This window comes from Solanum verrucosum, unplaced genomic scaffold (genome assembly GCF_900185275.1).
Source record: "Solanum verrucosum unplaced genomic scaffold, falcon-dt-bn FXZP01000102.1, whole genome shotgun sequence".
NCBI classification, from domain to species: Eukaryota; Viridiplantae; Streptophyta; class Magnoliopsida; order Solanales; family Solanaceae; genus Solanum; species Solanum verrucosum.
In genome coordinates this window covers 2,771,094-2,795,752 of record NW_026019930.1, presented here as the reverse complement: position 1 = coordinate 2,795,752, position 24,659 = coordinate 2,771,094, and the positions used below count along the sequence as shown (strand labels likewise).

The 24,659-nt window shown below is 35.6% G+C and overlaps 2 protein-coding genes and 1 pseudogene across 2 annotated transcripts; 2 read left to right on the top strand and 1 right to left on the bottom strand.

Annotated features, from left to right (window-relative positions):
- Window positions 1-6,974: 6,974 nt before the first annotated feature.
- LOC125831799 (uncharacterized) lies at window positions 6,975-7,604 on the top strand. The gene has a single exon (XM_049510975.1). It carries the CDS (start codon window positions 6,975-6,977, stop codon window positions 7,602-7,604), a length of 630 nt encoding a protein of 209 aa, XP_049366932.1.
- Window positions 7,605-8,674: 1,070 nt separating this feature from the next.
- LOC125831783 (sister chromatid cohesion protein PDS5 homolog D-like) lies at window positions 8,675-20,690 on the bottom strand. Its single transcript, XM_049510974.1, has 18 exons — window positions 20,571-20,690; window positions 20,188-20,394; window positions 19,923-20,104; window positions 19,627-19,753; window positions 19,381-19,548; window positions 17,621-18,445; window positions 17,419-17,504; window positions 15,031-15,082; window positions 14,485-14,568; window positions 14,292-14,377; window positions 12,465-12,516; window positions 11,864-11,947; window positions 11,672-11,757; window positions 10,318-10,369; window positions 9,820-9,903; window positions 9,673-9,716; window positions 8,951-9,013; window positions 8,675-8,855 (listed from the first exon to the last, which is right to left on the bottom strand). Exons 1-17 carry the CDS (start codon window positions 20,688-20,690, stop codon window positions 9,007-9,009), a joined length of 2,346 nt encoding a protein of 781 aa, XP_049366931.1. The 3' UTR covers window positions 8,675-8,855; window positions 8,951-9,006.
- A 1,897-nt stretch (window positions 20,691-22,587) lies between these two features.
- LOC125831772 (uncharacterized) lies at window positions 22,588-24,401 on the top strand (annotated as a pseudogene).
- Window positions 24,402-24,659: the final 258 nt, after the last annotated feature.

The following is a 24,659-nucleotide window of genomic DNA, read 5'->3' as shown; positions in this document are numbered from 1 at the left end:
GGTTGATGAGTAGAAAATATTTTCCGGAAAAGATTTTTAGTGTTTGATTTATGAATGAATTTTTTTTTTGAGAAATATCTTTTATTTTTACTAGGGTAGAAAAATAATTTTTGAAATTGAAAATATTTTTTAAAAACGAACTTAAATTTTTTTAGGGGTGGTAGGGGGTGGGTTGAGGATAGGGATGAAAATTTGAAATTTTGGAGTTGAAAATATTTTTTAAAAACAAATTTGAATTTTTTTTTGGGGGTGGGTGGGGGGGGGGTGCTGGTAGGGGGTGGGTGGGGTGGGGGGCTGGGTAGGGGCGAAAAAAATGAAATTTTGAAATTGAAAATATTTTTGAAAAACAAACTTAAAATTATTTTTTGGGGTGGTGGTGGTGGTGGTGGGGGGGGCTGGTAGGGGGGTGGGTGGGGGGTCGAGGGTAGGGGTGAAAAAATGAAATTTTGAAATTGAAAATATTTTTGAAAAACAAACTTAAAATTATTTTTTGGGGTGGTGGTGGTGGGGGGGCTGGAAGGGGGTGGGTGAGAGGGTCGAGGGTAGGGGTGAAAAACTGAAATTTTGAAATTGAAAATATTTTTTAAAAACAAACTTAAATTATTATTTTTTGGGGAGGGAGGGGGGGGGGGGCTGGTAGGGGGTCGAGGGTAGGGGTGAGAAAATGAAATTTTAAAGTTGAAAATATTTTTTAAAAACAAACTTAAATTATTATTTTTGGGGTAGGGGTGGCGAGTAGGGTGGGTGGGTTGGTGGTGGGGTCGAGTGTAGGGGTGAAAATAAATTTTTGAAGTTGAAAATATTTTTTAAAAACAAACTCAATTTTTTTTGGGTGGGGGGGGGGGGGTGTGATTGAGGATGTTGAAAATATTTTTTAAAAACAATAAAAAATTGATAGGGGGGCGAGGGTAGTGGGTGGGGTAAAAAATAAAAAATTGAAATAAAAAATATCTTTTAAAAATAATTTTTAATATTTTTTGGGAGGGGGTGGAGGTGGGGGTAGGGGTAGGAGTGAGAGTGGGTAAAAAAATTGAACTTAAAAACAAGCTTTAAATTTTTATTTTTATTTGGGGGGTGGGTTGGTTGGGGGGCTGGTTTGAGGGTAGGGACAAAATAAATTGATTTTTTCAACAAAAAAGTAATTGTAGTTTGAAGTAGGAAGAGAGTTTTGGAAAATGTTTTCCTTAAGTTTTGAAGAGAAGTCATTTTCCTTAAATTTGAGGAAAATGAGTTGATTTGGAAAACATTTAACCCAACCAAACATGAGAAAATTGGAAAACATTTTCCGGAAAATGTTTTCCTTCATACCAAACACACCCTTAGTCTCGTGCTTTTTTCTCTCTCGTTTTTTTTTCCTTTAAGGGTGTGTTTGGTATGAAGGAAAACATTTTCCGGAAAATGTTTTCCAATTTTTTCATGTTTGGTTGGGCTAAATGTTTTGGAAAATGTTTTCCAAATCAACTCATTTTCCTCAAATTTAAGGAAAATGACTTCCCTTCTAAACTTAAGGAAAACATTTTCCAAAACTCTCTTCCAACTTCAAATTACAATTATTTTTTTGTTGAAAAAATCAATTTATTTTATCCCTACCCTCAAACCACCCCCAACCTGTAACACCCCAGAAATTTTTTGAGCTAAGACCCGAACCGTTCTTCGTAGTGAGTGAGATTTTACCAAGGAATTTAAAATTTCGTAAGTGTTAAGGTCACTAGATGTAACACCTTGAGTTTCAAAAAGAATTAAATTGGAAATAGCAAAATCTGAAATTTTGCAAGTTATGCTTAAGTATGAGTTTTGGGTCGACTTCAAACAACCATAACTCCTAGCTCAGGATGAATTAGGTGTGCTACCAGATACCGTAGCGAAGATCTTTGAATTATCTTTCCAACGCCGTGAAGTTTGCTATGTTTCGAGGTCGGATGAGTGAGAAATGTCCTTTTGAAGACAGGCTGACCAGTTAAGGAAGGTTAGCCGAAAATAGAGAAGGGTATTTTGGTCTTTTCCTTACCCAATCAGATTTAATTCGTTTTTAGTAATATTTTAGGGGTCTAATCTGATTAGGTTCAGTTTTATAATTCTAAAATACACCTAGGGTTTTAGTTGAGAGTTCAAGAAGAAGAGAAAAGAGGAGAAAAGAGAAAGGATGAAAGCGTTCGTCGAGATTCTTGCATCTTGTTGCGGATTTTCGCCATGGGTTTAATCCCTAAGAGGTATGTAAGCTTCCATAGTGTTGGGTTCTTTCACCCACACGCCAATCATGATTTATTCAGCGTAATTTCGTTCTTGAAATTTAAAGATTAGAGTTCTTGATAAGTTATTGATAAGTGTTCTTGAAGTTTCATTAAGTTTTGAAGTAAGATTCTGCTTAGGTCAACTTTAAACGCCCATATCTCTTAGAATATTAAGAGTTACGTGAGCCATAGCCTATCCAGTTAAAGGTAATTGAATCTACTTTCCAACCCCACCAATTTCACGTCAATCCAATATCTGAGTAAAAAGTTATGACTATTTTAGTAACCTATACAGTGCTGTTACGAATTAGCCGACGGGAAAATATTGAAAATAATCGGTTTTTGTCTTTTTACCTCCAAGAAAACCATCAACGAATTTATTGACTAATAAAAAGCTCAAAACAATCAGATTTTCATCTTCACTCATGAAAATCATAATTTTTGGCTATAGAGATTTTAAGAAACTAACTCGAGAATCTCAAGAAAGGTCTTCTTGATTGTTTACCTTCAAGCTAGGGTTTCAAGGCTTCTAATCAAGTTCTTCTTTAAGATTCTTAAAGATTCTTCAAGATTCTTCAAGAATCTTGTTCTTCTAGGTATGTAAGGCTATCATAGTGTTGGACTAGTTCATCCTCACGCCCTACATCTACTTTCAAATCAGAAAAAGAGTAATATAGGATACTTTCCCTAGATTTGAGTATTCTTGAGATACGTTGATTTTGAGTTCTTGAATTCATGTTTGTTTTAAAATTTCTATTCCTAATTATCGAATATCTATATTGTTATTGAGATCCTTCATATCATGAATCATAACTCTTGAATTCATAATTCAAATTCAAGAGAGAGTTAAGAGTAGAGTTCAAGAAAGCCTTTGAGTTCAATTGTGAATCCTTTGAGATCAACTATCGATTTGAACTAAGTTTTAAGGAAGTAAGTCAGAGAATGAGAAGAGTCACATACATGAGTTTCATAATGTTATGTAGACTTACGAGTCAAGTCGTTCATGCCCATAAATTCCGCATGAACTCCAGAAGTTGAGTATCTTTGAGAGGAGTAGTATCTTCAAGTTCTAAGTCTTGAGTTATGAGTTCCTAATTCCCTTTGAGATTATATTTCTAAGCATGGGACTATTACATGTTACCCATAAAGTCTTTGAGTTGAATTGTTCATGCCCATAATCCCGCATGAATCCTATAAGTCGAGCAGTCTTAAGAAGAGAAGTATCTTTGACTCCTTGAGTTGAGTCGTTCATGCTCATAATTCCGCATGAACCCTCTGAGTTGAGCATTCTTGAAATTAGTAGTATCATTGAAGTTCTTGAGTTCCAAGTATTTGAGTTCTATCTATGGTTATTGAAAACCTTGCATTTAGTAGTTCATGTCCATAATTCGATATGAACCATATTTTAAGAAGTCTTTTACAAACGTTTTAACTTTGTTTAAAGACTTAAGTTTTGAGTTCAGTAAAGAGTAAAGAGTAAAGTTTGAAGTCCTTTTCTTCAAAAGTATATGGGGACTAAGTATTCCCAAAGAGTTTATAAATGTTTTCACATTTAAATAAGAACGGAAACTGAGATTTCCAAAGGGCTTTCGGGCTAGTTTTCAGAAAAGAGTAATAGCTTTCTAAATGAAGCAAGCAGGGAAACTGAGATTTCCAAGATAGCCTTTGAGCTAAGTTTTTGAGCAATTATCTCAAATCAGCAGAAAAAAAGTATGTTTTTAAAACATAAGAGCTAGTATATTTTGGGAGTAGTATTGAGCACCGATATGGGGGAGAGTTCAGACAACTCACAGCCCCCATAAACCATGTAGCCATCATGGGTAGAAAAGGGTCATACTTTTTAGATGAACCTTTTTCACATAGACTAGTGGATCCATTAGTAGTTCAGGTCCTATACCTTTGGCCGGGTATAGGATGCGCTGGCAGCGTGAGGTAGATTGATGTATCATCACTATAGCTCTTATGTGATGGTTGTCGGTTAGAGAAACTCCCACAGAAGTTATTGTATTTTTATATACATTAGTTTATTGTATTTTTATATACATTTCAGAGTTATGGTGTATCCTTGCATACACACAAATTTGACAGCATGTTTTTAAACAGTTTGTTTCTTTATATTGCACTTGTTTTAAATTGCTTTATATTGAAATGAGTTCAGTCATATTTAGTTGAGTATCCATAGTTGAGTATCCAGAGTCGAATATCATAACTTTGAGTCGAATATCATATCCTTGAGTTGAGTATCTAATCTCTGAGTTGAGTATCTTATCCTTGAGTACTTCTGAGTTGAGTAAGTTTGAGTAGTTTGGAGTATTCCTTGAGTTGAGTAAGATTGAAAACAGGCAAGTATGTTTCCTTTTTATCAAGTTTCAAGCTTATGTTTATGTTTTAGAATTCCCCTTACATGCTCGTACATTCCACGTACTGAGCCATTTGGCCTGCATCTTTTCATGATGCAGACACAGGTATTCAGGATCATCAACAGGAGCTTCGTTGATACATCCGAGAGTTCGAGTTAGCTATGGTGAGCCTCCTTGCTTTTGGAGGATTTCATTTACCTTTCAGTTATATCAGTTGTTAAGATGTCGTGGGTCTTGTCCCGACTTCCATCTTTATCAGTTAGAGGCTTCATAGATAGTCAGTACAGTTGAGAAGTCTGTATCATTTATTTTATTAAATGTTTTAAAGACTAAAGTTGCCTTTTTATGGCGAGTTGTATATATTTTATTATAAAGAGTTTTCTCTGGACTTAAAGTTTATATTTAAGTTTTATGAAATTTTATTTCAGTTTTTAAGCTTTGTATGCTTGAATCAGTTTTCCGCTTGTAGTCAGCCAGGATGAGGGTTCGCTTGGGGACCAGCAATGGTCTTCAAGTGCCGGCCACGTCCAGGGTGTAGGCTCGGGTCGTGACCCCAACCAACACCCCCCCCCCCCCAAAAAAAAAATAATAATTTTAAAGCTTGTTTTTAAATTCAATTTTTTCCCCCACCCTCACCCCTCCCAAAAAAATATTAAAAATTGTTTTTAAAAGATATTTCTAATTTCAATTTTTTATTATTTTACCCCCCACCCACTACCCTCACCCCCCCCCCCATCAACCCCCTTCAAAAAGAAAAAAATTTAAGTTTGTTTTTAAAAAATATTTTCAACTTCAAATTTTTATTTTTTCATCCCGATCCTCGATCACCCACCCCTCTCTCCGGTCACCCCCACCCCCAAAAAAAAATTGAGTTTGTTTTTACAAAATATTTACAAATTCAAAATTTCATTTTTTCACCCTACCTTCGACCCCCCACCCACTCACCCCTAACCCCACCCCCCCCAAAAAAAAATTTAAGTTTGTTTTTTAAAAAATATTCTCAACTTCAAAATTTCATTTTTTCATCCTACCCTTGACCCCCCCAACCCACCACCTACCCAGCCCCCCCACCCACTCACCCCCACAAAAATTTTAAGTTTGTTTTTCAAAAATATTTTCAACTTCAAAATTTCAATTTTTCACCCCTACCCTTGACCCTCCCCCCCTTCACCCACCCCCTACCACCCCCCACCCCCCACCCCCAAAAAAAATTTAAGTTTGTTTTTAAAAACTATTTTCAATTTCAAAAATTATTTTCTACTCTAGTAAAAATAAAAGATATTTCTCAAAAATATTTTTCATTCATAAATCAAACACTAAAAATCTTTTTCGGAAAATATTTTCTACTCACCAACCAAACATGAGAAAATAAGTAAAAAATCAACTTATTTTCCAGGAAAACATTTTCCAGGAAAACATTTTCTAGGAAAACATTTTTCATGGAAAACATTTTCCTTCATACCAAACACACCCTAAATTTCATCAATTACAATCCGGTTTGTATTTTCATTTTTTGTTTACATTAATTTCATTCTTGAATATTACCTCAAAAATTCAATCCTAAATAGTTCTGGTTTACTTTATGGAAATAATTTGACTGAAACAATTTAGGAAAATTAATTTTGTAGCTTCAAAGTTACCTAAAGATACTTTTTGTTCCTGTATATGAATAGAAAAATGGAAGTTGTAATCCTAAATAGTTTTATTTACTTTATGAAAATAATTTGAACAAAGAAATTTAGGGAAATTATTTCTATGGCTTAAAATTTACCCTTTAATACTTTCTTTTCAATTCTTGTTTCACGTATTAGGCCTAAACTCAAACTTTGTTAAGAAGCTTTAAACTTAAAAAATCATATTTACTAACGTGTTCCATTCTTCATAATTGACATTATTAAATTTTGAGAAATAATAAAAGAACAATATGCTACTGTGATGTAAAAATATAAAAAGAACATCTTCAAATTTATAGAAAAAGATAGTAATAAAACACTTTGCAGTAGTAACACATAACAAAAAAAGAAAATAACATATGCACTGCGTGTCCAATATATTATATATGGTAACCCTACCACAAAAAAAAAACTAACCTATAGTCTAATTATAATACTAGAAAAGGAAATTGAGTGATGCACTATGAAATCAAAACATGATTGATTTTGCATTTTGGAAGAGTAATTCAAATTTAGAATAGAAAACCAAATTTATATAGGATTTGGAATTTACATTAACTCGTGTCTAATTAAGATTTATAGTCAAATTATTATAGGAATATGATTTCTAATCCTAATTAAATTAGGCTTTACACTTTTATAAATATGAATGGTACTAGCTAATTTCATATAGCGGAATAGAGAGCATTCAAATATCGGAATCAAACAAAATGGAAACAGAGTACTCTGTTTCTCAATTTCATCCTTTAGCTGCAAAAACAGCCTCGATAAGTTTATCATCATTCGGATCTGGAGGTCCGTTTAGTTTTGATTCACTCTCTCGGAAATGGAATTCGAAGAAGAAGAAGAAAGAGCCTTTTCCTGATGAAAAATCATCGAATAAGCACGAGACAATGGGGAACGAGTGGTTAGAAACAGGGAATTGTCCTATCGCGAAATCTTGTAGAGCTGTTAGAGGAGTTCTCCCAATTGTGGCATCAGCTTTTCAGCTACCTCCTGGAATTAAATTCAAATGCCCACCTGCAGTTGTTGCAGTCAGGGCTGCCCTGGCTAGGACTGTTTTTGTGAAGACTATGCGGCCGCAACCATTAGTTTCAAAGATGTTAGTAATTGGAGCCTTGGGAATGGCAGTTAATATTCCATTAGGGATATGGAGAGAACACACTGACAAGTTCTCATTATCATGGTTTACTGCAGTTCATGCTGCTGTTCCTTTCATAGCTATGTTGAGGAAATCAGTTGTGATGCCTAAAACAGCTATGGCATTAACCATTGCTGCTTCTGTATTGGGACAGATCATTGGCTCAAGAGCAGAGCGACTTCGACTACAACATATTTAGTCTAGTCCAAGAATAACTAACATCATGTTCGGTGTTGCATTAGTGTGGTGAAGATATGAAAGCACGCAAAGCACAATGAATCTAAGTTGCTCGTCTGCTTCATGTTCGGTGTTGCATTCGTGTCGAATGTCGATATAATATGGGCGTGAAATTAGTATTGAATTTGATCAACCAATTTTGGATACTTTAACCAAATTTGACATATGATTTTCATAATCAAAACAAAAATGATGATGAAATTGAATGAAATGGGATATAGCTTGTGTAGAGAAATTTCTATGTCAGTCTGTTATCTTTCATTTCCTTACGGGATTCTTCTCTTGATCAATACTTTCTCTTCATAATGCCTAATAAGTTTCTCACATAATTCAACGTATAACTCTATTTTAGGAATTTGAATTCCTGCAACCATATTCGTACCTGAAAATGTATACCTAAATCTCAAAATTTCTATTACGAAGGGTCCAACTTCTATTATCTATATCTATATCTATATCTGTATGGTACATATGTACTTGAGTCCGAGCAACTTAGGTTTGAGTACCCCTACATATCATGCTGAGATTAGAACCAAAACATGATTAACTTCGCTACTTCTTTAATCCATTGGAAACTTGGTTAAACAATTACTCCTAAAAATCACATCATCTGTCTACTCTTAATCCGTAAGCATGCATGAATTTGGCCACAACAAACGACTTCAATGTTTTGGAAATCAAAATCCTCCTTAGTTTAGTCTTATCTGAATTTCTTCATCTTACCTGTCTTGTTCTTATTTCTTTACACATTAATTACTGTATTTATAAACCAGATAGTATATGAATTTCAGCTAAGTTACACTTAGAAACATACAATGAAACCACAACCAATTTGAAAATTGTGGATTCATAATTTAAACTTCATGGGTTCTGAATTCTCCAACATCCGTAATTTAATCATATACATATAAGCCGCCAAGTATTTGTAAACACCAAGAGAAGCCTGTAGCTACATACAATAAATCTACAAGCATGACAAGCTCAGTTTTTTTTTTTTTTCTTTTTTTTGCTGCTGACATATTCTAAGACTAACATTTCATTTCTCCAATCAATTGGATCACATCCCTTATTGGTAAACCTAATTTAGTAGTTACATTTACATCACACTGCTTTATGAAAATTCTTCAAGACTTCCATGAGTTGAGTTTCTTCCCTATCCACAACAGAAAATTCCACTGATTCAGTGCCCTTCTACTCTGCCGTACTTTATGACCTGGAGATAAAAATTACAGCTCATTTGAGAAAAAACATTGAATATTCAGTTTAGAATGCAGTACTACGGGGTACAAGTGTAACAAACAGAAAGACCTTTTGGATGAAGAGATGTTTGGCCCTGTCGAGGAGTTTCTTTTTGCTTTCTTCATTTAAGACCTGCTCCAGTTCATCAAACAAAAACATATAAAGTGTCAATAGCGTGCATGAAAATACACTTATTGCCTGTTTAAGAGAGATTTTCCTGATACCATACTTGAAACTAAGAAATGAGAGTACAACCACGTTATCCCCCTCAGACGGGAAAAGAGAAAATTTTGCCAAAAGAGTGTATGTTCTTAGATTCTTCCTCTTGGTATACCAATTCTTTCAGGTGGTCTAACTTGCTTGAAGTTACAAACTTCGACAACATTAAGAATTTGCAAATTGAGTATATGTGGAACCTCCCTGTGGAATTTCCCGTGTACACAAAGTGAATTGTCTATCTTGGTAATACCAATTTCTTTTAGGTGGGGAGATTTGCTCTAATTTGTCACATTTTGACAACATTAAGAAGAGAAGGAAGGCTGATAATTAGCATCGACTCTCCAGGTAGAGACATCCATAGATAGTTTGTTTTGGGTTGACTTGAATATCCAAACAAAGATTTACATAAATGGAAATTTTCTCTCTGAGATACAAGTAGGACCAAATATATTGACATGTCTAAGGTGATGTGCTGGACAAATCCTAAAAAGAAATTTGGCATCTACAAGTGAAGCACAACAATTGAAGCTGGATATCCCAAATGTTATAACAAAATTAGAATCAATACTTACGTAGCAGATGAAACAGCATGGCCTTGAAAGTCTAATCCATGGTCCTGTACAGATTGCACCGAAAACAATAACATCAAAACAGATATAAATGCAACAAGATTATGAAATCTGTAAGAGACAACAGTATATATCAGACGGGTAAGGAACCTTTTGAGTTGAATTATCTTCAAGCATCTCCCATCGTTCTTTATGTAGTCTCAATTTCTCTGCTTCACCATCATCATATAAGACCTAAGAAGAGAAACACCAGAACAACATGTGCAAGTTAGGTAAGATTTCTACTTCATGATCAGTTTATATTTCCCTTCCTTGGTTAGTTATGAATAAGGCTGTAACAAAGAGGTTTCTAAATTGTAAGGTCATCCGTGTATGTAAGAATGGATTTATGTGGCAGATCATGAATTTAAATAGGAATAGACTTGTCTATTCCCTATTTTATGTGACCCCATTTGACTCAACATGGAGATATAATTAATATTAATTAACATATATGTCACCTGATATTATTTAGATAAGGAAACATATGATACTAGGATTCAAACAGATCTATAAATATGAATGAGAAGTGTTTAACCATAAACAGTAACTCAAAGAAAATTATGAATTTAGCGAGGCAATGACAATGCTTCATAATAATCTCATCACCTTGTGTTTCCTTTCCACAGGATCAAAAGAAGAAACTACTCCCTCGTAAAACCTACAAAGAGAAATATTAAGATGAGAAAATGTAGCAGATTCTTCCTCCTTATTCAAGATAAACTAATACTGGAATTGGTAGAAATGAAATTGAAATGTCATCGGACACACCACGAGTCACAATATAGGGTTTCTAAACTACAGTCCAAACTGAGTGTATCCACAGTAACTCATCAATTTTTACATTGTTATCTATTTCACTGAGTTATGTTTGCAGAGGAATTGTGAGCCAACAAGTACTTGCAAAAAGAATAATTCAAAATGAATCAAATATATAGAATAGTAATATCGCCAGCAACATTAGCCTGTTTCAAACTTTCGTACAAGAGGCAACCAACAGGAGAAATCTACCAAAGGTAAATACTATGATCGGTCAAATTGTAGTGGAGGTTGGTTGTTTGATAGGTGGCTGATCCTTTTGGATGGAGAATGAGGCAGAGAGGAGAAAAAGGAAAAGAGAAAAGGACCATGTGATTGATACATTAGTATGAATGGTTTCGAGTAAATTGAAAAATGACAGATATTTTTTCACATACTTGTGATCTGAACAGAAAGGATACTTGAACTATCCTGTAAGCTACATGCAGAACCAATTGCAATCCATAATTCTTTTGATAGACAAACAAACTGCATTGGAAACTCAGGAACCCATTAACAGCAAAAGGTTACATTCTGACTCTGCCTATGACCGCCATAATATGCAGGAATTGTCTGCAAGTTTTAACTCTGCTTAAAGCATCAAGGATCATGAACTAACATATACTTCATTTGCCCTGTTTTATGTGACACACTTCCCTTTTTAGCCTGTCGAAAAACGAAATGACACCTTTTATAATTATAATTTAGAAATAATTTAAATTTGAACTTCCCATTTTACCCTCTATGACATGATTTTATAGCCACAGAAATATCTATGGCATGTTTTAGACAACAAGTATCAAAAGACGTTCTTTCTTTCTTAAAGTTCGAGCCCAACAGAAAACTGAGACATATATTGGGATAGAGGGAGTAACTCAAGAAATATTGAATGAACCAAGGAATAATACAAGCTAAAAATAAACACATGCTAGAATTCTTGCAATACCATCAAATCCAAAGACATTTAAGTAACTGGAGGAATGAGGTTCTTGCACATAGCCTAGCAGGCAAGCCAATATTTTAGAGCATAAACTCGATAACTGAAGGCTACATCAAGTGCTGAAAAGTGTGTGTGTGTGTGCAGGATGGTTGGGTGGGTGAGTGTGATTAGTACAACAAATTTACAATCACTTGCAGTCTCACATCAATATTCCAAAGTACTTACTTTTCATCCAATGGCCACCAAACTTTTATTCTAGCGCCAACCAATTCCTTACCATAATCTTTAATGGTACAAGTCCTTTTAGAATCCTGAAAATAAAATTAGAACGACGAGTGCTTCAGACATGAAAACACTTAGAACCACTTTCTAATATGAAATCTGTTAGAAAAAATAGTATATCAGATGGTAGAGAACCTTTTGAGATGAATTATCTTCAAGCATCTTCCATCGTTCTTTATGTAGTCTCAATTTCTCTACTTCACCATCATCATACACGACCTAAAAAAGGAAACACCAAACAACACTGGTCATTTGGAACTTTCAGGAGGATTTTTTGCAAAATGTTAAAGCCAATAAAATATGGTTCAAGTTAGATAATGCTACTTCACGATCAGTATATTTAAGAATAGGGTCTACAACAAAGATGTCTCTAAACTGTAAGGTTGTACCTGTATGTAAAAAGGAATTTACGTGGCAGCTCTTGATTTTGAAGAGTTAAATAGATTTGTCTAATCCCTAGTTTATCCGACCCCATTTGACTTAACATGGAGTTAGTTTTACTTGCAGGTATATTAGCAGTGGTAGGAGAACTTTTTTTGAAACATATGACACAAGGGTTTAAACTGATCAAGGATGTGGAATTGTTGTTGTTGTGGGGTTGTACATGCATTAAACATTAAAAGATATCCCGAATGAGAAGTGTATAAAATAAAATGGAACATATAAGTAACTTAAAAAAACATTCTTAATTAGAGAAACAATGACAAGAACTCATAAAAATAAATAATATTGTCACCTCGTGTTTGTTTGTGTCAGAATCAAAAGAAGAAATGACTCCCTCGTAAAACCTATAAAGAGAAACTTTAAGATGAGACATTGTAGCTAGATTCTTCCTTCATATATTCAAGATAAAGTAACATCAAAATTGGTAGATACAATGAATTGAAGAACAAAGAGATATTCAAAGTTGTGCGAACAATAATGGCATTAAATTCATGAGTATACGATGAAACTCGGGGAAAGAGTGATGGAACATAGAGTAACAGAAGCCAGTTGAGATTTATGCCTGATAGATCTACAACAGAGGCTACATTCCTGCTAACTCTTTGATGTGCCGTGAAATTCCAGCACATTCTATGCCATTTACATAGACTTTTCATGTCCTTAATGCTTTTTTAGTATATGATTCTTATGTTATTTTACGTTTTGTAGATGTTTTGAGGTAGGACACAAAAAAAGGGCAAAAGTGAACAAACACATCAAAAAATTGAACCGTTCTGTGGACCGCCGCAAAACCAGACTGCACACCGCAGAATGGATCTGTCAGCCACAAAAAGAGACAGATTAAAAGGACTTTAAAGACCAAAATGCGATGATCTTTTGCGGTCCCCTTGCTGTTCTGCGGACCACATTCCGGTCTGCGATCAAGAATAACATGTCATGAATCCCATTTGCAGACCACATTCTAGTTCTGCGGAGCACATCAAAACCACAAGTCAGGAAGAACTTACGGGTAGCCCAAAATTGAAATGTAATTAGTGTCTCCTAGTTGGTTTTGAAGAGCTAGCTAAGTTAAACCCGCTAAATAGTCAAGTGACATTAGTGGGCAATTGAGATTCCAAGGTTAACTACTTGTTCCAAGATTATTATTATTAGTTAATTATTTGTAACATATTATTCTTGATGATAATCAATTCCATAATTTCCATATCTCTTGTTTTCCTTTCTTGCGAGGTCATTGATCATGGTGTGAAACCATAATGAGAGTAGGTGTTGAAAGAAGATGAGGTAAACCTAAACTCACGTGGAAGAAAGTTGATAATTAGTATGAACTGTTTCGAGTAAATTGAAAAATGACGGAGATATTTTTTCACATACTTGTGATCTGAGCAGAATGGATACTTGAACTATCTTGTAAGTTCATGCAGAACCAATTGTAATCCATAAATCTTTTGTTAGACAAACAAGAAAACATCAGCTTTTTAGACAATCAAGCTGCTTTGGAAACTCAGGAACCCATAAACAACAAAAGGTTGCAGTCTGACTCTGCCTATGACTGCCATAATATGCAGGAACCGTCTGCTAGTTTTAACTCTGCTTAAAGCATCAAGGATCATGGACTAACATATACTTCATTTGTCTTGTTTTTATGTGACACACTTCCCTTTTTAGCCTGTCCAAATAGAGATATAATTTGAACTTCCCATTGTACCCTCTATGACATGGCATGTTTTAGACGACTAGTATCAAAAGTCTTTCTTTCTTTCTTTCTTAAACTTCGTGCCCAATAGAAAACTGAGACATATATTTGGACAGAGGGTACTACTCAAGAAATATTGAATGAACCAAGGAATAATACAAGTTACAAATAAACACATGCTAGTATTCTTGCAATACAATCAAATTCAAAGACATAGGAGTATAAGTAACTGGGAGGAACGAGGTTCTTGCACATAAAGCCTAGCAGCAAAGCCAATATTTTAGAGTATAAACTCGATAACTGAAGGCTACATCAAGTTGCTGAAAAGTGTGTGCGCGCAGGATGGTTGGGTGGATGAGTGTGATTAATACAACAAATTTAATATGATTTGCAGTGCTCACATCAATATTCCAAAGTACTTACATTTCATCCAATGGCCACCAAACTTTTATTCTATCGCCAACCAGTTCCTTACCATAATCTTTGATGGAACAAGGTTTTTTGGAATCCTGGATAAAAAATTAGAATGACGAGGGCTTCAGACATGAAAACACTTAGAACCACTTTCTAATATGAAATCTGTCAGAAACAACACTATATCAGATGGGTAGAGAACCTTTTGAGATGAATTGTCTTCAAGCAATTCCCATTGTTCTTTATGTAGTCTCAATTTCTCTACTTCACCATCATCATATATGACCTAAAAAAGGAAACACCAATCAACACTGGTCATTTGGAACTTTCAGGAGGATTTTTTGCAAAATGTTAAAGCCAATAAAATATGGTTCAAGTTAGATAATGCTACTTCACGATCAGTATATTTAAGAATAGGGTCTACAACAAAGATGTCTCTACACTGTAAGGTTGTACCTGTATGTAAAAAGGAATTTACGTGGCAGCTCTTGATTTTGAAAAGTTAAATAGATTTGTCTATTCCCTAGTTTATCCGACCCCATTTGACTTAACATGGAGTTAGTTTTACTTACAGGTATATTAGCAGTGGTAGGAGAACTTTTTTGAAAACAAATGATACAAGGGTTTACACAGGTCAAGGATGTTGAATTGTTGTATAAGATAAGAATGAACATACAAGTAACTTAAAGAAAAAATCTAAGATAGAGAAACAATGACAAGAGTTCATAAAAATAAATAATCTCGTCACCTTGTGTTTGTTTGTCTCAGAATCAAAAGAAGAAATGACTCCCTCGTAAAACCTATAAAGAGAAACTTTAAAATGAGAAATTGTAGCTAGATTCTTCCTTCTTATTTAAGATAAAGTAAAATCAAAATTGGTAGATACAATGACATATAGAACAAAGAGATAATCAAAGTTGTGCGAACAATAATGGCATTAAACTCATTAGTATACGATGAAACTCAGGGAAAGACTGATAGAACATAGAGTAACAGAAACCAGTTCAGATTTATGCCTGATAGATCTACAACAGAGGCTATATTCCTGCTAACTCATTGATGTGCAGTGAAATTACGGCACATTCTATGTCATATACATAGACTTTTCATGTTCTTAATGCTTTTTTAGTATAAGATTCTTATGTTATTTTACATTTTGTAGATATTTTGAGGTGGGACACCAAAAGAGGGCAAAAGTGAACAAACAGGTCAAAAAATTGTACCCTTCCGTGGACCGCCTCAAAACCTGACTGCGCACCGCAGAATGGGTCTGTCAGCCACAAAAAGAGACAGAATATAAAGGACTTTTAAGACCAAAATGCGATGATCTTTTGTGGTCCCATTGCTTTTCTGCAGACCGCATTCCGGTCTGCGATCAAGAATAATAAGTCATGAAGCCATTTGCAAACCACATTTCTAGTTTTGCGGAGCAACATCAAGACCACACTTTAGGAAGAACTTAAGTGTAGCCCAAAATTGAAATGTAATTAGTATCTCCTAGTTGGTTTTGAAGAGCTAGCTAAGATAAACCCGCTAAATAGTCAAGCGACATTAGTGGGAAATTTAGATTCCAAGGCTAACTACTTGGTCCATGTTTATTATTAGTTAATTATTTGTAATGTATCGTTCTTGATGATAATCAATTCTATAATTTCCATATCTCTTGTTTTCCTTTCTAGCGTGTTCATTGATCATTTTACCCGCTCTCTAGATAGATTTTATCTTTATTATTTTTAAACAAAATCAAATATTTCAAAATCAATTGGTTAGCTTAATCGGTGACAATTCCATAACTAGCTTGGTTGCCCTAGTATATTGTTCCATAAGGGATTCGACCCCGACTCTTAGTTGGGTAAATTTTTTTGCAACGACCATGTTCACTTCTCTTTGAGAAGTGGATTTGGACGCCATCACTCTTCTAACAAGATTGTTGGAAGTTTATTATGAGAAGAGACATACCTATCGGCTATCGTGTTCATCGACCCAAATAAAGCATAAGAAGAAGTACAACGGAAGGTCCTTTGGTGGGTGATGGAGGAGAAAGAAATTCATGATAAATATGTAAAATTCAGAAAGGACATGTATGAAGGAGTTGTCACTGGTGTGAGAACTAGTAAGAGATACGGAGGAGTTGATTTTCCTCTAACCGTGGGTTTACACCGAGGATCGTCATTGAGGCACTACTTGTTTAGTCTAGTTATCAATGAACTAACCAACATAATACTATGTGAGGTCCTTCACCATTTGCTGATGAAATTGTGTTAATCGACGAAACCAGTAAGGGTGTCAACCGGAAACTTGAACAGTTGAGAAGCACTTTAGAGAGCAAGGGTTTTCGGATACGATGAGTAAAAGTAAGACTAAATATATGCACTAAACTCTAAAGTTTAGTCAACATGAGAACTAAGTTGAGGTGAGACTAGACTGGATTGACGTGCCTAAATGCAAACAATTTAGATATCTAGAATCTCCTTGTTCCAGAAGGATGAAGTGATAGATGAAGATGTTACTCAATAGAATTAAAACTGGATGATTTAAATGGAGAAATATTATGTGATAGATTGTAAGCTTTACATAATAATTATAGTCCGACAATGAATGTTGGGTCTCTAAAGTTCAACATATCCACGAGATAAGTGTCGCAGAGATGTGACACTAAGATGGATGTGCGATCATGCCTGATTATATAAGACTAAAAATGACTACATTCGCTAGAAGGTGCAAGTAGCATACATTAATGATAAAATGAGAGGAGGTCGCTTGAGATGGTTTTGTCACGTGGAGGCATGGTCTCCAAGTTTGAACTCTGGTTACAGAATCAAGGATCATGAAGTACCACATAACTCAAAAAATACCGAATGAGCCAAGGTAGAAGACAAAGTTATGGATAAAACACATGCTATTACTAGATCTATACCATCAATTCAAAAACTTATAGGATTATAAGTATGCCATCGAAGGAGATTCTTACACATAAAGCCTAGCAGGCAAGGCAATGTTTTAAAGAACAAACTCAATAACTGAACTTTACATCAAGTTTCTAAAAAGAGTGCGCGTGCAGGATCATTGGGTGTGACTAGTACAATAAATTTACAATGGTGTTGCTGTCCTCACATCAATATTTTAAAGAACTTACACTTGCTCCAATGGCCACCAAACTTTTATTTTAGCGCCGATCAGTTCTGCACCATGATCTTTGCTGGTATGAGCCCTTTCAGAATCCTGTGCAGCTCACAAGTAAAAAGGAGAATTGCAAAAGGAAAGTAATAATTTGTTCGTTGCAAAAATAAATTAGCAAAGATCTTGAATAACTATTACTGAGCTATACGGTTGTCAACCTTATCTCCAGATTCTTCAGTATTAGTTGTTTTCTTCTTCTTCTGCCTCTGTTTTGTTCCAAAAATTTGTTGCAGTGTTGGCTCCTTGTGTTCTTCGAGGTTTCCTTCTTCATTTTTTATGCTAGATTCAGATTTTCTCTCTGAGTCACAATCTGAAGCAGACTCATTCTTCCTTGAGTCGCTTCCTCGTTTTCTTTTGGCACATACTGTGCGCTTGGTTCTCTCTCCCCGAGTGAGATCTAAATGAAGAGAATCTTTTTTCTGAACTTGGGATTGCGGCACATCTCCTATTGGAATTAACACAACCAGCTCATCATCGTCATTTATCGGGATCTCTTTTCTCTTGAAATGACCATGACTTCCAGTGCTATTATTATGATTTTCGGACACCAAAGAATGATGGCCACTACTACCTGAAAGTTCATGACTTCCAGTCCCTTCCTGGTTTTCTTTTGGCACATTTGTTGCTGGTTGCACATCTTCTGGATTGATAGGTTTTATGATGTTTGTTGTACAAGTATCCTTTAGCTTCTCCCTGTGAGTATCATCCTGCAGCACTGGTTCACAAAATTTAGCCTCAGATGGACCAACTTTTACAGGATGACCTGTAAGTTTATGACTTCCAGTCCGTTCCTGGTTTTCTTTTGGCACATTTTTTGTTGGGTGCACATCTTCTGGATTGACAGGTTTCATGATGTTAGTTAAACAAGTATGCTTTAGCTTCTCCCTGTGAGTATCATCCTGCCGCGCTGGCTCACAACATGTAGCCTCAGATGGACCAACTTTTACGCGATGCACAGTATCCGGTGCATTTTCAGTTGCCATCTGATAAAAAAATAAGAGAAGAGGAAAAGAAAAAAATCTGTTAAAAACTGTTGTAGCGTCCTAGTAATAAGTAAACACTATAGAAGCACTTAGTCTCCTTGGCATCCCCCTGCTCTTTGGGCCGAATAGTGCATTAGAGCCACTACTAAAATCTTGTTAACTAAATTCAACACTAGAGTATATTCTAATGTAAGCTGAGTGGAGTTATTCTAATGTTGGCTCTAACTCCTTTGAGTGATGTATGTTTACAATAAGGATAATTGACATGAGTATGCAAAGAGACAAGTTCTTTAAAAACTGTATGTTTCTGTAAAGATATGGCACTTGGGTGTAACTAAACCCCAAAAGCTAGCTTATGAAAGGCAGGATAACCAAGTTCATATAAGCACACCACTCCATTCACGTCCAACTAGAGCTTGGACCAGGACCAGGAGCCCAAACATGGATGGAGTTGGCTCTGAAGTTTGGTATCTTTCTTTATTATGTCATATACTTTTTCAAAATCTAACTGCATACAACGATACCATTTTCGGTGCAATTTGTCAGTGACAAGCTTCCCGGTGCTAATTATAATGTACTGTCCTAGGTTTAAGACTATGAAAGATAACAACCTTATTCTAAGGCATAATGAAATAAGGATGTGGTTGGCATTTATACGGAGCAAAACTGCAGTAATGGGACAAAGGTGCTAATTTATCAACAATATGAAGTTACTGATTATCTAGTTTACCATCGCTCACAAGAAAGAAGGAAAAGCCGACAGTTTTAATCATGATGTTTATGCCCACTTATACGTGTAAATGAATGCTTGGATGTATAGACAATGAAAGTGAAGTATTAACATTAAACAAAGCATCATATCAATAAACATTTCTTTAGAAAAGCAAGCAGCCATTGTTTTAGGTGTAGACAAGATAGTTATGAATACAACATACCATTTCTTTTCCTTTTGGCATTTCATTGCATAATAATGCAACCGTTTCAGCATAGTCACCAGAATTTAAGCTCATTGACTTTAAAGCTTCTGCAAAGTAAGGTTTCACAATGGCAGCACAGTCTTTTAGGACTTCCTCCACCAAGTGTGATGCAACGGGTGAATCCATCTGGATAAAAGAAACTACTGGATTAGAAAAGTGCCAAAGAAATATTCTTAACAAAGAGGATAGGAGATTGATTATTACCTGATTATCAATTTTGAGACTATCAAGAAGAAGCCGTAGAAGCTCTGCTGAGAGTTCACCACTGCCTTCTATGAGCCGAGTCATGATTTCTTTCATCCATGTGAATATATTATGAGGATGGTAGGGCCTTCATAGAAAATATAACATAAATATTACTATAGCCAGGATCTCAGAGAAATATTATCTCTAGAATAACCTTATTCTCATACAATGTCAACAAACCAGAAGTCTACATAATATTGAAGAATGAGAAAATAATGATAATACCCATGGGAAAGAGAATTTTGACAGAATACCTGATGACCTCGAGAAATTTTTTGAATATCTCAAAGATTAGCGTTTCATTTTCGTGGTCCAATACCACTGCAGTTAACCTTACTTTGGTGAAGATTTCCAGAACTCGGACCACCTTCCGATAACTGCGGCTAGTAACATCAGCTAACTTTTTTAAAGCCATTACAGTTTGCCGGAGAATTTCCTGACAAAGAAAATGGCCAGGGTGAAAAAAGGAAAAATATTGAAGTAAAAACAGAAAGATAAGTTAGAATGGTGTAGTTCTACCTCCATTTGTCTATGATCGTTGTAAGGGTACTTTGGGGCATATATTCGAGAAATTTCAGTGATACAAGAAATCACTGAAACTTTGACATCTTCACTCGTATGCCCCAATAGCTCATTCCTAACCAGTGCTTTCATTAAAGGTTGAATTGCACTTGTGGTCGAATCAAATGGGTCCTGACTTACCATTTTCAGTAAAGACTCAACTTTCTGACAAAGAAAAGGGGAAAACAGTAAGCCATAAATTGCATGAATTTAACAGGAAAAAAAAAGATTATCACTGCCATTTTCCAGTCCAAAATCGTTATAGTAGAACAGCAATTCCCACTTCCATCTCATTTTTTGTTGTGATTTCATCTCATTCAAATAAAAAAATTGATTTTTACCTGAAGAAGTTTGAAGAGCTCATCAATGGAAGAGGGAGGATTCATGAGGCTCATCCCATAAGCTGTGAACTCGTCTTCCATCTTTTTCCAGTCAGCACAGGAGGAGCCAGAACTAGCCATTGCCAGAAGAACTCTGTTTCAAAAACAAGAACTGTAGCAAAAATTAACACTTCAACAAAAAATGCAGAGCAGCAAAATAACACTTGTACCAAAAACTGTAGCAAAAGTAACATTTAAACCAAAAGATTCACAAAGTGACAAATGGCAAGCATGCATTTGGGGGGGTTGGAATTCGTGATCTTTTGTTTCTACTACGCACGTTTTTTTTCAATTTGCTTACTTGTATGCAATGGGAACGTTTGAGTACTTTGGGTAATATCTGATGTATAATATTGGAAAAGTACCACCAAGACCACGCTGTGGCGCCTTATAACTTTTTAAAAATATTCATGTGACTTACACTTATCCTACGTGACAATTCATGTGATATACTATTGTCCTTTATAACAATTTATGTGAGATATTCTTGTTCTAACATGACAATTCACGTGAGATACTTTTGTCATGACAATTCACATAAAATATACTCGTCCTACATGACAATTCATGTGAGATACTCTTGTCCTACATGACAATTCATGTGATATATTTTTGTCCTAACATGACAATTCACGTGAAATACATTTGTCCTACATGACAATTCATGTGAGGTACTCCTGTCCTAACTACACTCTTTCCAGTGACGTACGCAGATTTTTTCGCAAGTCCTGTCACCTTTTAAATATATATATATAACAATTCACGTATACTATTATATCTTTTTTTCAAAAAGTAAAATAAAAAAATATGTTAACTTAAATTTTCATTTTGAAAATAATTTTATTAAAAATAATAGTGTTAAATATATAAAATATCAAGAGAAGAAAAAGTAAAAAGGAAAAAAAGAATATATCAAACAACTTGGAGCTCCTAAAATAAAATGTATATGAAAGGGAATTCGAACTCACATCCCTGACTAAAGAAATGAAACACTTGACCAACTCAACCACACACACTTTTGTATCAAGTGTTAACACTATATTTTATATATCTTTATTATTTCTTTTTATATATATATATAGCAAATTTTTTCGACTAAGCAGTGTCCCGTGACACACCTTGAACCTTCTGAGATCCGCCCCTGACACTTCCTACACGACAATTCATGTGAGACGCTCTTGTCCTAACATGACAATTCATGTGAGATACACTTGTCTTACATGATAATTCACGTGAGATACACTGATCCTACATGACAATTCACATGACATACACTAATCCTACATGACAGTTCACATGAAATACTCATCCTAAATGACAATTCATAAGAGATACACTCGTCCTACATGACAATTCATGTGAGATACACTCGTCCTACATGACAATTCACGTGAGATACACTCGTCCTACATGACAATTCACGTAAGATACACTCATCCTACAATAATTGATTTATATTATTTACATAGGACTTGTGTATTTACTAGTTTAACTTTATACAAATTTAAATATATTTATGTGCATTCAAAGTTAAAAAAACATAAAAATCAATTTGCAAATTAAGAGCATGCTTATATTATTTTATATCACGAAACAAAATGAATTGCAACGAAGGGTTGTACCTTAATTTTTGGCAACACACAACAAGAAATGTTATACAAAACAGGTAGGGGCCAGGTCACTTCCAACGTGGAAAAGTACCAGGTTGTTGAGAACCCGCCAACTCATCAAAATGCCACGTCACCCTGGGAACCTACTAGCTTCTCGGATCCTACGTGTCATACGGGTCAGGCCTATCGGATCATCAAATCGGGAAAGGAATATCCCGGTTAGGACGGAATTCGAACTCGTAATCGGAATACAATTGGAGCTCCACCAGGCAACGGCGGCTTGATCAGCCAACAGCAACAAAAAGCAGAAATCAAGTCTGAGGAGAGTAGTGCACAGAAAATCCCTTAGCCGATTCTCCGAGTCGGAGATGAATTTTCCGTTTGGGGAAAGGAATGGTTCCCGTGCTATGTTGTTGATGTCACTCTCCTTTTACGGCCTTCTTTTTTTCCTCAATCTCATCTCTGATTTCACATCCTCTTATATCTCCGCTGCCTCAGAAGTTGTGCAGGTAATTTGTTTGTTTCCGCTGCCTCAGAAGTTGTGCTTCTTTTGTCTGCGCTGCCTCAGAAGTTGTGCAGGTAATTTGTTTGTTTCCGCTGCTCGGAAGTTGTGCATCTTTTGTCTCCGCTGCCTCCGAAGTTGTGCAGGTCATTGGTTTGTCTCGCTGCCTCAGAAGTTGTGCATCTTTTGTCTCCGCTGCCTCAGAAGTTGTGCAGGTCATTGGTTTGTCTCGCTGCCTCAGAAGTTGTGCAGGTAACTGGAATGTAGCAGTTTCTATTCATAATGAAGATCTGTATTCGGATATGAACTCTTTCAGGTTTGGAAAAGATACCGCTTTTATTAAATATGTTCAGAAATTCCATGGAATCATGTATCTAATTTGCTCTGTAGGTAGACCTGGTTACTTATACTAATACTAATAAATAAGCTCATATTCATATTCATAAAAAATAAGCTGATTTTCGGTTTTACAAGTTGGTCTTATGCTTGCTTGGAACCAAACTTTCATGAGAACTCATTGCTAACTCGAATTATGTTTTCTATTTTAATCTAGAAAACACAATTTTGCAACGGATAGCTCCTTTGAACTTCGATCAACTTCAGTTATACATACGACCTTTAACCATTGCTGTGGCATTTAGTGCTACTGTTATCTGTGGTGATTTCTTATGCCGGTTGATTAATGTATTTGTAGGTTACATATGGGTCGGTATTAAGTTGATGCATGAGAGGAACAAAATTTCGATTGAATTCTCATATGATGTGCCCTATGATTCCGACAGTGGCAAAAGAAGAAGTTAATGGTCGAGTGACAAATATGAGTAATAGAAGATCATATTTGACGAAAGCAAAAAGAAAACAATAATTGGAATCCATAGTTGTGGATACTGAAACCAGTATGGGGTCTATGTTGTCTTTACACAATGAAAAAAGATGGAACTAATTGATTAAAGGTCCGAAAGTCTTCCATGGGAAAGATGGGGTTATCCCACTTTCCGAAAGATGTCAACTTTCGAATGACAACATGGAAACAGAGTACTTTGCCCCTAAATTTCATCCTTCAGTTCAAAAACAGCCTCAATAAGTTTTATCATTATTCGGATCAGGAGGTCCTTTTAGTTTCGATTCTCTCTCTCGGAAATGGAAATCGAAGAAGAAGAGAAACCCATTTTCTGAAAGAAGAGAAAACCATTTTCTGAAGACAAATCATCTAATAAGCACGAGGCAATGGGAAATGAGTGGTTGGAAACAGGGAACTGTCCTATCGCCAAATCATATAGAGCTGGCGTCAACTTTTCAGCTGCCTCCTGGAATGAAACTTAAATGCCCACCTGCAGTTGTTGCAGTCAGGGCTGCCCTGGCTAGGACTTTTTTTTTGTGAAGACTATGCGGCCGCAACCACTATATTCAAAGATGCTTGTTAATGGAGCCTTGGGAATGACAGTTAATATTCCACTAGGGATATGAAGAGAACACACTGAGAAGTTTTCACTATCATGGTTTACTGCAGTTCATGCTGCTGTTCCCTTCATTGCTATGTTGACGAAATCAGTTGTGATCCCCTAAACAGCTATGGCATTAACCATTGCTGCTTCTATCTTGGGACAGGTCATTGGCTCAAGAGCAGAGAGACTTTGGATGAAAGCAAAAGCCAACAACAACAAAGCATACCCAATGTAGTCCCACAAAGGGAAATTTGGGGAGGGTAGAGTGTACGTAGACCTTACTCTATAGTTCTTTGATAGACCCTCGATTCAAGAAAAAACCGAGAGTGTTAAATTGGTAGTACAGACTGATTCAGATATATGGGGTTATTGCAGGTCTCAACTTAATTCAAGTCCATGCATCCTCGGGGTCATTGTGGCAAACAGAAGCTGCTTTATCTCTCCATCTGCCAGTCTCCGTTTCTAAACTTTTTTTAGAACTGGTAATTAAGCA